This window comes from Pezoporus flaviventris, unplaced genomic scaffold (genome assembly GCF_033815535.1).
Source record: "Pezoporus flaviventris isolate CSIRO_AGI_PZ_B2104156 unplaced genomic scaffold, CSIRO_AGI_Pfla_v1 ptg000002l, whole genome shotgun sequence".
Classification (NCBI taxonomy): Eukaryota; Metazoa; Chordata; class Aves; order Psittaciformes; family Psittacidae; genus Pezoporus; species Pezoporus flaviventris.
The window spans coordinates 51,382,287-51,395,000 of record NW_026892550.1 but is presented as its reverse complement, the minus strand read 5'-3'; the positions used below and the strand labels follow the sequence as shown (position 1 = coordinate 51,395,000).

The 12,714-nt window shown below is 39.7% G+C and overlaps 1 protein-coding gene across 1 annotated transcript in view; it reads left to right on the top strand.

Annotated features, from left to right (window-relative positions):
- DKK2 (dickkopf WNT signaling pathway inhibitor 2) overlaps positions 1–12,335 on the top strand; it is a 42,963-nt gene extending 30,628 nt beyond the window's left edge. The window contains exons 2-4 of the mRNA XM_061478296.1: positions 9,304–9,454; positions 10,109–10,258; positions 10,801–12,335. Of these exons, the coding sequence (XP_061334280.1) occupies positions 9,304–9,454; positions 10,109–10,258; positions 10,801–11,051 (552 nt within the window). The 3' untranslated portion in view covers positions 11,052–12,335. The remainder of the gene's footprint in view (positions 1–9,303; positions 9,455–10,108; positions 10,259–10,800) is intronic.
- Positions 12,336–12,714: the final 379 nt, after the last annotated feature.

Here is a 12,714-nt window from a genome sequence, read left to right as displayed (position 1 = left end):
TTTAAATATGAGGGCCAGAGAAACTGCACTTTGAAAACTGGTGTCTTAAATACTTTGTATTCTGCAATACAAAGTGTATTCTGCAAGAAATACCTAAGAATCATTTCCAAGATAAGGACCGCAGATGCTGCACAAATGTTTATAACCTGGGAGCACTCTGTCTCCAGGCACTGTAGCAGACAGACGGAGTTTTTGCACTGACTTCAATAAGACAAGGTTTTCCCCCTTGCTTTTTCTAGATTTTGCGAACATTTAAAAGCAAAGGAAGTTTACTTCCTTAGTAGCTACATTACAGAAGGTAAAGCTGTCATCTCTTTTTTTTTTGCTGTGAATACACGCCTCCAGAGATGGCTCCCAATAAAAGCTCCACCTTGAAAGCATATCATGATGTGGGGATGTTCAGACCCAGGTGTTAAACAGTAACATACTGCCAGTTCCCAGCAGTGTTATTCTACTCTCAACTACAATATCTGAGTATCTGATGGTTTAATGCTTGGTGTTTTGTGAGCCGTAGGATCTGCTAGCTGTTTCCATCTGGATAGTGTTCTTAGATTAATAAAACCACCATACTTCTAGAGTTAATAGATCCAGAGGGAAAAGCGGTTTTGGTAACCCACTGTTCATCCATTGCAGTAAGCATGTTGATCAAAAAGCCAGAAGAACCTCACTCTGGAACAGATGATAGATAGCTAATTAGAGACAAAACTAAAAAGCAAAACCATCAGAAAGGGGGTGGGGAAAAGGCAGAGATAAAAGTCTGCTGAAAAGGCTGGACACAGAACAAAGTGCATGTAAACAAACCTTTATTCTTTGAGCAGTCATTGGTAATGCATTTGAAAATGATGTAAAATGAAGACCTAGAGGCTTCCTGTTATACTGATTTAGTTGTTGACTTTAAAGATTACCTAACATTGTTTTGATAATCTCTGCTTTATTGCTGCTGCTAGTAGCTCACTAGACAATATGAATCATACACATTGAGACAAACTCAATAAAGTTTGGGTTCAAACTGACTGTTCCCCAAACTTTTGAACCTTCTTTAATCACATATTCTGTGAGGTACCATTTCTATGGAGCAGGAAGTCTCCTTCATAATCAAGCAGCATAGGAGGCTCATGGTCTTTCCAAATGTTGAGAAGGAAGCGCTGCCATGTAATCCTATGGTCGTGATAAAGGCAGGGAAGAAAACTTCAGCACTTATGTATGCACACTGTATGTGGGGTAGGAAACAGTATCCTTCCTTTGAAACGGCAGGATTCAGCAGAGTAACACCAAAATGGACATAAGGTTAACAGTTTGCCTTAAAGGTGTGATAGAACAGGAAGACCGATAGATATGTTGTCTTGGAGACTACAGTGTATATGCTGTGCCCTGGTGGTAGTTTTATGTTATTCTCTGGTATAAACAACATGTATCTGTGCATATTTTGGGCATAGTATGCTGTCCTTAAAGTCATTTGGAAATATAATTCATTTCAGGTTTTTACCTAGATGAAGAATTGAAGGTGAATTAAGTTGAATTAACTTGTGAATTTCTTTAAATGCCTTCAACCTTTGAATTTATACTTCCATAATGCATGTAAAATGCACTAAATTAAGGCAAATCTTGTTCAGATAATACTGTCTATCCAAGAACTTAACTGGTCATTTGCCGTCTTTCAGATTATCTTCTCTATGCCTTCCTGAAAGCCAAGGTCAGCTTTAAATAGACACTACCACCCCCAGTAGGATACAAAATGCAGGTAGCTCTGTAAGAAAAGGGATTGAATTCTAAGCTATTGAATAAGAGGTTCTGCTCCAGACCTAAAATGCTCATTGAAATCTACCACATGTATCAGGAGATCACGTAGGGTCACAGTGTGAGTGAGATTTCATACAGAAAAAGTCTTTGGAAGCTTTCTGTCTGCTCTGAAGAGGCACCACGCTGGCTGGCACAACAGGGCAACACAGCTCCTGCGTTTAAGGTGTCTGTCTCTGCCAGGTGCAGTTATGTGCTCCCGATAAGCACAGCTCTCGGCTCAACTGCCTACTGCTTGAACGACAGGAAGTTCTTCTCCACGGCATTTTTGCTAGGACAAAGAAAGGCAGAGTCAGGACCCACATGAGTCCTGTCACCTTGTTGGTTCAGAGGGACCTCAATGAAGCTTGTTTTTTGGTTGTTAAGATCTGGGGTTTTTTTGGCTGTAGCAAATCACGAGAGGTGAACTACTGTATGTGTTAGAAATGCTCATCCCCTGGTGGTCTAGCAGTGGATTGAGTATTACTTTGAAATACAGATATTTATTGTATTAATAATGCAGGCTTCTGGGGCCATTAGCCACACAGTTTGAAAGAATGATCTTTGGAGGCTGCAGTATTTGTATCTGTGATGTAGCACTCTGTGAATCAGACCTCATGAACAGAACTGTTTGAAGTTGAATAGTTAAAGAGAAGAAAGTAAATGTGCTTAATCTAGAGGCAGGAGATGGTGCTTTTCTCTCTGGGTCTGGCAAAGAAGTGGGTCAGAGATGTATTATTTTAAGAAGGAGGAGGTTCAGTGGGAAAAATTGAATGGTTAAACTTGTTATTGCAACTGAAGGGAGTAAATCTGTTTCATTGCAACTACTGTGAGTTTTGCTTTCAGGAATGGTCTGTGCCACAGCAGTCACTGAGAGTTGAGAGTTTCTGGTGAGATCAGTCTGAGACAGGATCCATGTCTGGAGCTGTCTGAGAGCACAGCATGATTTCCTCCCTGGGATAAATTAACCATGGCTTTCTGCTTGTGCACTGTGAGATCCCTTGCTATCATCCATGCTTGTGTTGAGCTAAGAATAGAAAAAAGCAACATCAGCAGTGCTGTGGGAAAACTGCATTGCTCCAGATGGCTGCTGATAAACTCTTTTCTCATTTGGGATTAAAAACAAAATAGTAGTAAAGGACAGTAATTTCCAATCCACAACTCAGTGTATCTGCAGAAAGCTAGGCTGAAGTTTGTCAGTTAGATATGGATTTGTCTGAACACACTTTAAAAGCTATTAGAAAGTAGCTTGATTGCCTCACAGAATGAAAAACAACCACAAATTTTTGAGAGTTTGGTTTGCTTGTTCATTTGTTAAAAACCTTTCATTTCCCCTCTGGGTTTTGCTTTATCGCATTTATTGTGATTCTGAATGAAGAGCTCTTATTTCCACTGTTACAAAGATTTGTATCCTTTGAGATGGTGTTAGGTCTTCTCCTTGACTTCCATAGAGAGGATTTTCATTTTATCTCCAAAGAGGCAAGTGGGACAAATCCTACATGCGATATATTCATCTATCTCTACAGGTCACGTGTTGCACGCAATTGTCCCACCAATGTTGATATGATAAAAGCTAAAACAGATTTGAGATCCCAGCACAGAATTGGGCCCAAATGAGGAGCCAAACAATGACTTGCGTTTGTTGTAATTAGTCTCGACAGCAGGCTATTTGGTTAAAGCATATGTTTCCATTTCCTATTTTATTGGCATGCTTTTACTTTGGATTAACTAATTCTTCAGAGAGAGAGAAAAGCAAAAGCAGACCTGGCACCCCTGTGGCTATTTCATATGTTTGCTCTATGGGGACTGAGTCCTTGCTCAGAAAGACAGTTCCGTCCTGTCCAAAGCAGTACAGAAAGGAGAGGTTCTCACCATGAGTGAGCCAGTTGGGTTGCTTCATCATGCCTGATGGCTGTGGAATATTAAGCAACATGCAAAGTCCCTAGACTAAAGGGCAAACAAGCTCTATTGTTCGTATCTTATGTGGACAGTGGAAACTCTGTCCTCTTGCCCATTGTTCAGGCCAGCTTTGATCATCTAGTTAGCACCTGGCTATGGAGAGGTAAGCTTCCATCTCCTTTACAGTCATTATGTTAAAATTTATAAAAGAATAATTACTTGAAGCAGAGAGAATAACTATTTTGCTTAAGTAACAAGTGAGTAATAAATACAGTTGCAGTACCAATCCATTTGTGGTAAGGTGTCTCACAGGTGTGGTGTGAATATAAAAGATCATGTAGGTGTGATGTAAAAGAAAAGTCTTTTGACGGTAGAGAAAGACATTTTTTCTGGATGTGATAGCATAACCTAGTGGCACAGGTATTTGCATAAGTTATTAATAACTAGGGATTCTGTGTGTACAAGACTGTGAGCAGTAATTTAAATTTTATTTCTAACACACTGGTAGCCAGGAAGCAAGACCGTTCCTGGGTTAATGTATGTGTTTTGAGCCACTTGTTTCACCTTTGCAATAGCTACTGCCTCTGCAAGGTGAGAGACAGTGGTAAAGGACTGCTTTGTGGCTGTACAACTGGCTGTGACTTTTCTCCTGTTCTTCAGGTCAGCCCCCAGTACCATCAGGGGATGATTGTATGAGACAGAAGCTAGCTGGGTGTCCAGTACAGTAACTGCAGTGATATTGTCATTTATGTGGTACCTTAGTTCTCTTTTGGAGTACAGCTCACAAAACACAGTGAAGAGGTAATGAATAACCTCCATGCTGTTCTTCTGCGAGTAGCCACGATCTGCTGCCAGACCAAACTCCTCACTTGGACTTTATGATGTGTTTAAATAAAAATAAGTAAACTACTTCTGGGGACTCACTACTGATATCTGTCCACCAAATCACTTGTTTAGGAAGAGGTCTTCTCAGCATTGAAGGTGGGTCTGAAGCCAGCAGTGTCTAGGACTGCTTGTGCTGGATAAGTGACGACAGCCTAGGTAAAAATGCCAGTGACTCTTCCTGCCTTTCTCTGACATAGTTAGCTAGTACAGAGTGGAGTAGGTTCAGCATAAAGACAAATGACACATCATAATATGAGCAAATGAGAGCCTGGTGACTAAGACACTAGCCGGGAATATCGTCTTCAAAAATTTGCTGAAGGCCATACTGAAATTCAAGCCATTATCTCCCAAAGCTCAATAAAGTGTGTCTGCCATCAGTCTACTCACTCACACTTCAGCACATTATAGTGTCTGTCTTACTGTCCCCCCACAGTGCTTCTCCATTACGTTTTATAACACCAGACAGAAAGACTCAGACTGACTGACTCCATAGCGCAACGGTCCTACCACTTAGTATTGCTTCAGCTTGCAGTGAAACTCTGTGGTTCAGGATGAGCATATAAAATATGTGGTGTAGCAAATGACTCCAGAACAAATATAAAGAAAACCTCATTGAAGTGAGAAAAGGTGCTAAGTTAGATTTCTTGTGCCAAAAGTGCAAGGCAAAGGTAGAATAAACCTCACTCCTGCACACTCCTGAAATCAAGGGAATGGTGCTAGCCACTTAATCGCAGAAGTTAGATAGTCCCTTCCTCAGCCTCACTGTGAAGTTAATGCAAAAAGAGGAGCCTCAATAACCTGGATGGACTTCTTTAGCTGTAAAAATGCCTAACTTTTCTCCTCCTTCATATGCATGGTTTTTCTCTAGTTCTTCTGTCAGTCATCCACTTTGGCAGAAACCTTTTTGAACAGAAATTCTGGAAGGATAGGAATGTAGATGCAATATTCTCTCTCTCAAAAAGAAAAGTTTAACACTTACGTGTTGCTATGACATGGCTGGCAAAGGTTGGTGGACTGATGCAGGAGACATCTTGGCACAGAATAAGCAGCACCCATTTAAATATCTAGCCTGAACCCTTCAACTCTGCAGAAAAACCCCAGTAGATCTTTGCTGTACATTTTTGGACACACATTCAACAGTATCTTTTATACAAGGATACAGAAATAATTGGAATGACTGAGGAAAGAACATCTCAGCAAACAATGCTCTTAATCAGACAACACATTCTGAAAATATGACTCATTATCACAGGCGAATCTAATTTATGTCACGCTATGGGTGACTTGATTGCCTGTAAGCTGGGCAAAGAAAAATTAAATAAGATTGTTTAAATGCAGCTTCAGGGAGTGCTACATATTTTATCTCAGTTTCATCTGGTTTCCCATGATATCAAAGCTGTGTTTAGTGGATAGAGATTTACAACCAGAAAATGATATGTATAGCTAAAGAATGTGAAGGGATGATGTGTCTTGTAGAATTAGTTATCATTGTTGGGGAAGTGGAGCTGGTTTACAGCTTGCTTTTTCCTGTTCCATCTGGGACTGATCTGTGTCTTTGCATTGTATATAGGAAATGTTCTCTGCGATTCTCTAAATGTAAGACACTGTAAGGCATTGGGGTGCAGGAGATTTTGACTGCACTTGACTCACACATAGACAGTTGTTTGCATGTATGTTTTTACAAGTAAGTTTTCTTTACCCTGTATTTTAAAAATATATATACTTATTTATGCCTAGATTGTCTCAGCTACTGCCAACAAGATAGTTATGAACACATTTACCCCCCTGTTATCCAAGGCTAAGTACACACTATATTATTTTTATTTTTGTGGTTTAATACTGAATGCAGTGCAGTGACAGAAATTATTTTGCTGGGAGCAGGAGTTATTTCAATAAATGTGTAGTGACTAGGAGACAGACACAAGGCTATGTGGTCATTTTTGTTTCAAGTTCCCTGTGATTGATAGCTAGGCTATCAAGTGGATGGTGGTTTTGGAAGAAAGATCAAGGCAGTTGATGGTATCAGGCATTTGCAAGAGGGTTTTTCATATAGCTGGCTGGCAGCTGGTCTTTTGGGGTTTTGAATAGACTTGCCAGTTGTTAGCTGAGCTACATGTAACACAAAATTATTTTTGATGTACTGCTGTAATTTGCCTTAGGTAGGTCAATGTTTTGGCTTTTTAATTTCAAAAGTTCATCTTTCTTTAGGATGGGACTTTAGAGTGGCACTAAAGGCAGAGTTACAGCACTTCCCTTGGTAATTTTTAACATCAAAATAGACTTCTGTTACCTTTACCATTCTGAGACAGAGCTGAGAGTTGGCAATTAGATGCATATTATAAATATCGTTTCCCGGGCACTCAGCCTACTAGCTAAAAGTAAACCAGCCCCTAGATATGGTATGTGAGAGTATTCATAAGCACCATTCAGGGTCAGGCAACTATTTAGTTGGTTTCTTGTTTGTTTTTTTTTGTTTGGGTTTTTTTTTTTTTTTTTGGTGGGTGTTTTTTTTGTGTGTGTGTTTTTTTAATTATTTATTTTTTTTAAAGCTATTTTAGGAACCAGAAGAAAACTGCAAGTAGGCTTCTTGCTGACAAGATGCAGGTGTATACCACATGCCCATATTGGAAAAAAGATGCGGTTATGAAGGACCTGATGACAGACAAGGGTCTAAAATGCCTTCATCTCCAGGTTTTAGCTAGTCCATCTGTTTTTTATTTACATTTCCCCCAGCTAGCAGTGTTAGTATTTTCTAAACTCAGTATAACCATGCACAGGTCTGTATAAAATTGCTTTTCTGCATTGGAAGATCCTTAGTTTAGTAAGTTCTCCTCCAAGATAGGGAAGCCTTACTTTTAAGGTAACTGTATTATAAACTCTAAGTCTGTGTTCATGATTTCTTTCTGGAAAAATGAGGGAAAGGAGTGATGAGATTGAGGGGAGAGCCCTTTTGCTCTGCCTTGCTGAAATCAGTAGAGTCCATTTATACCTTAAGAGTACCAAACGGGTGAGTGCTTGCATTTGTCTCTTATTGCTGCTCCTAGCTAAAAGATCTGGCCTTCTTTGATGCTCATCCTCGCGAGGATGAACTCAAGAGGAAATGTTTATTCTTAAGGGAGAAAAACTTACACATACATCAGGTTACTCCAGACAGCTGCACTCTGAAGTTATTCTTCAAAGATGTATATTCAGAGGGCAGAAGTAGTGGGCAGCAGCACTTGGGAGAAATACCCAGCCAGCAGCTTTGGTACTGTAAAGTAAATTTTGACAAAGAAAACTAATGAAATCACATGGGATATGGCATGATTCTGCCTCTCACTAATGCACTAGAGAAACTTGCTTGTGGTTTTTTCATAAGACCACTTGTTTCTTTGAATCTCAAAAGAACAGCAGAAAGATAGAGAAACAAGAAGTACTCTATCTAAAAGAACAATTTTCAGAGCAAATTCTCAATGGCCTCCAACTTTGTATTTTCTGAGAACAATATAATCAAGCTCTGATTTAAAATGTTATTAGAAACCTAATCAGCCTACATGGAAAATTAATCCATTGAGCATTTTGTTTGCGGTAAATAATTGCAAGAGTCACTTTGAAAACAGTAAAAGAAATACTTTTCATTTTAAAATGACAGAGAAAATTAGTTGAGGAAGTATAAACATGATTTTCCAGAAAGTGCCCAAATTTATTCTCATCTTTTTATCTAAACAAATTCCTCAAGTATAATTTTGAGGAATGAAAAAGATCTATGATTAATTTAATAGGCAGTAAAATTAGATGCAGACAGAGAGCATAGTTATAGCTGTGTGGGAGTCAGTGGAAACTATCCTGGAATGTGGCAGTGTGTTGTTTTGTCTCCATAAAGCATCATGTCTTTTCCTTTTGTAGGAATAAACTTTTCTTTCTTTATGGGACAATACAGTGCTTTCACACCCTTTTTTTAAGAGTCAGTTTTCATGTAAAGTAATGCTGGTTTTGATGAATGTAAGAGAATTGTATGTGTGCCTTTGCTTATAGGGAATTATATGTGCAAGACAGTTTATAATATATTTCATGCTGCATACCATAGGGTGTTGTTTAGCAGGTGACAAGTTTAAAGAGTATACTAAGCCCATAAATGAAGAAAAGGTTATCTAAGTGAAATGCTGACCAGTAATGTTTGTTCACTTCCAAGGAGTCCAACAGGTGTAAGTCAGTGGGGACTGGTGTAATTACAAAGGACCTTGTACCAATGTGGTGTAGATGCTCACAATGAGAACAGAGAACCTGTTATTCATCAGTATGCTTGACAACTATCAGAGGAAAACACCTTCTCAGAGTTTAAATTGTTGCATACTGGAGGGGTGTTTCAGGGTTTTTACTCACTGAGAGGAGTTTTCTGACTCTGCTTATACCTCACTTTGGAGTTCTAAGCTCTTGCCTAGGAAACAGAGGCCTGAACCCACAAAAATATGATGCCAACATATATTTGAGGCAAGAAAAGATGAAACCAAGAGGGAACTGGTTCTATTTCCCTGATTCTTTAACCAGATACATCTTCACTAGCAGCATGAGCTTAAAGACCGCTATATGGCTGCAGTGAAGCATTGCAACCTGCATCCCCTGTCCCCAGTGAATGGTATCCCAACCATTGGTTTCTTTTTTGGGGTTTTGATGCTGTTTTTTGGTTGTTTTGTTTTTAAATAGGCTGCATACATGCCTTGTACTAAGGAGTGCTTCATTGTAAACCTTTATTTTACCCACCAGGCCTATCCTTGTACCAATGATAAGGAATGTGAAGTTGGGAGATACTGTCACAGTCCTCATCAAGCAACTTCTGCATGCATGATGTGCCGGAGGAAGAAGAAGCGTTGCCACAGAGATGGCATGTGCTGCCCTGGGAACCGCTGCAACAATGGTACAACAGGCATTTCTTTGTTTTCCTCCTTAAAATCAGCATTTTGATAGCATCTATTTCGCTGAGTGTTCCCAGCAACAGTATTTTTTTCCTGGGTGACTGAGCTTCTTTTTTCTAAACCTAGAAAACTTTATTTTCTTTTTTGTTCTATTCCATTTAGTTTACTAATATTTATATATTTAAGGCTTGTGTACTACCGGACCTTTTCCTGTTTTGGGATGGGGAAGCTCAAAAATGCTGCTGCTGACTGAAATCACAGCACTTCATTCAATATGGTTTGATTCGCTAGAAGACTGTGCAGAACTCAAGCAAAAGAGACTTAATCAGTCATCGATCTATTCTCCCTGGGAGTGGTTACAACCATACTGTTTATATTCCCATCCCTTCCCTGGAGACCGGAGAGAGAATAATTCTTCCTGTGTTCAGACCATAAAGCCAGAGTGACAGTGAGACTGTCTGACAGTGAGTGGTGCAGAGATGTGGTGAAGTTGGGTTCTGGGGGTCAGCGACAGAGGAATCGTTATATCCGGGTTGTCACTAAGGCCAAGCCCCAGCACTTTCATGGTCCTGGTCCTGGTCCTGATCATAGTCTATGTATACGTGTCTGTAGCTTTTCCTCTTGTTCAAATCCTTGACTGACTGTTTTCATTGCAGGTATTTGCATACCAGTAACTGAAAGCATCCTTACCCCTCACATCCCTGCTCTAGAAGGGCCACGCAATAAGAAGAATGGTCATTATGCTAGCAAGGATTTGGGATGGCAAAACCTAGGAAGGCCACGCTCCAAGCTGTCACACATAAAAGGTAAGGTCACATTTGCTCTAAACTGTGTTTAGTTTGTTCCTTTGTGTTATGAATCATGTTGCTGTTAAGATACAGAAATGCAAACCAGAAATAGGCCATAATTTCACAGGGAGAGGATGTCTATCATGAGAATTCACAATATGACTCAAAAAGTGATGTAAGATCAACCAACAGTTCCTGTGTTTGAAATAGCGTCTGCTTTCTTTTTCATTGACACAAAGTCAGAGGTGGCCAAAAAATGATTTTTTCAGTTGTGCAAAATTGCGCACATCCTCCTATATTAGCAGTCATGTAATTAAGCACTTGTAATTCTGCTTACAATCCTGTAGATGAATTTCTCCTTATTAAGCCTCATGGCATGTCCCATTAATTACCCCATTGAATCGTCCTAATTTATATCTTCTCTTGTGTATGCATCCTTCAAATAGCCACAGATGGAAATATAATCTCTCCTATTTCTGAGCTTCGTTTGCATCAGTCTGCACTGAATCTGTGCTTTCATGTTTTCCCATGAGGTAAAATAGTTTGGTTTTTCTTTTTAGGACATGAAGGCGATCCCTGTCTACGGTCATCAGACTGTATTGAGGGACACTGCTGTGCTCGACATTTCTGGACCAAAATTTGCAAGCCTGTGTTGCATCAGGGGGAGGTGTGCACCAAACAGCGCAAGAAAGGGGCCCATGGGCTGGAGATTTTCCAACGATGTGACTGTGCCAAGGGGCTGTCTTGCAAAGTATGGAAAGATGCGACCTCCTCTTCTAAATCAAGACTTCATGTGTGCCAGAAAATCTGAATGAGGATTGTGAGGGTAGTATGAAGTGACTGTGGCTTTAGGTATTTAATGCATTATGGCACGGTGGGAAATAAGGACTGCAAATGAAAGCAGAATAGCTAAAGTAACAGGATAGGAGCAGAAGTCACCCCAAATGCATTTCTATTTGAGCTGCTCGTAAACACAAGTGCAGCTGGAGTTCTCCTACTGTGCAGCTTTTCTGTAAATAACTTCTACAGTTTGTGGGAAAGGCTAGTATGCAAATAAGTACAGTGGAAATTAATGTCACTTAACTTGCCACGTTGTCCTGTGATGTTTCAGGGGGTTAGTGTTAGGGCTACAACAGTGGGTTTCCAGTGTGGTAATAACTGCTAAATAAATTGTATACATTGTACTCCTATAGGAAGCAGTGCATGCCAGGAAGACTTATCTGTCAACAAATATTGGCCACATCGCAAGTGTGAGAAATGGAAATAAAGTTACTGTGAATGTTTGCATGCCCTTGTCATTCAGGGCTGATACTTCAGCAAAGAAAGCACTCCTGCAGGACAAGAGTGCTCTGTGTTTTGCAGGCCCTTGTGAAAGAGGTGAAAACTTGCCATCTCAAGATTTCAAGAGAGCAGTAGTTTCTAAGAGGAGGCATTTAAACAGGGTTTTGTTTCCTATACATAGATAAATTAAAATGCTTTATGTAGATCCATATCATAGTATGGCACTTAATCGCTTGTATTTGCCTCAGTTTACTGCTAGTATACATTGGGTTGAACAGATGAAGCAAATATGTGCATGCTGAATCCAGAATTATATAAAGGCAGCTGCTCATTAGTCCTAAATATACTTTCCTTGCCTAAGCCTTACTTGCATTATAGATTTTTCCAAAAGAAATAGCAGTGTTGAAGTGCCTAAAATGAAGAGCTATGAAGTTGTTTCACTGTTGCTGTTAGATGTAGACAGTTGTTGAGGTGTTTAGAGCATACTGCTACGAACTCAAATTTTTACATTTTGTTAGTAGCAAGAGGCTACTGGTGGCACTCTGCAGAAGTATAGCTGATTTGTTTCTTAGTGGCAGCAAAGAAAAAGGACTTGGCTCTTGTAAGCACCTCCTCTCCTGCAGAAAAGGTTGTAAGAAGATGGTACAACCTCAAATGACTTATTAAACATCATGCGATGCCACAGCATACCAGCCTCCAGCATGTATTCAGCCTGAACTTGATGTCCTCTATCTGGACTGTTCTGCCAGGAATGATGGAAGTACATGGACTGTGGAAACAGCTGATAACTCTACATTGTTTGTGTACTGTTTAACAGTCTCTATCCCTTGACCTGTCTCCCAGGTCTTTTCAAACTTCTTTTGTTTTACTTATTTGCAAGTATTCCTTTGTATAGACATCGGTAAAGAGACTGATATTTCTTTAAAGAAGTCTGCTTCTATAATTGACCTACTGCTAAATTGTAATTACCCATTTATAATTACCCATTTTCATGTTTTGTAATACAAGGGACTTTTTTCTGTTTAATCAATCAGCTCTGAACAATGCGGGTAGACCAGTATGTAGTTTAACTTTGAAGACCATGTTACCCATACCCGACAACTTTTTCCACCAGTGGTTATTTTAAAGCTGTAGCTTAGGTACACCACCTGACTCTGACTTCTCATCTACATTGCCTTTCTCTTTCGTTGGAA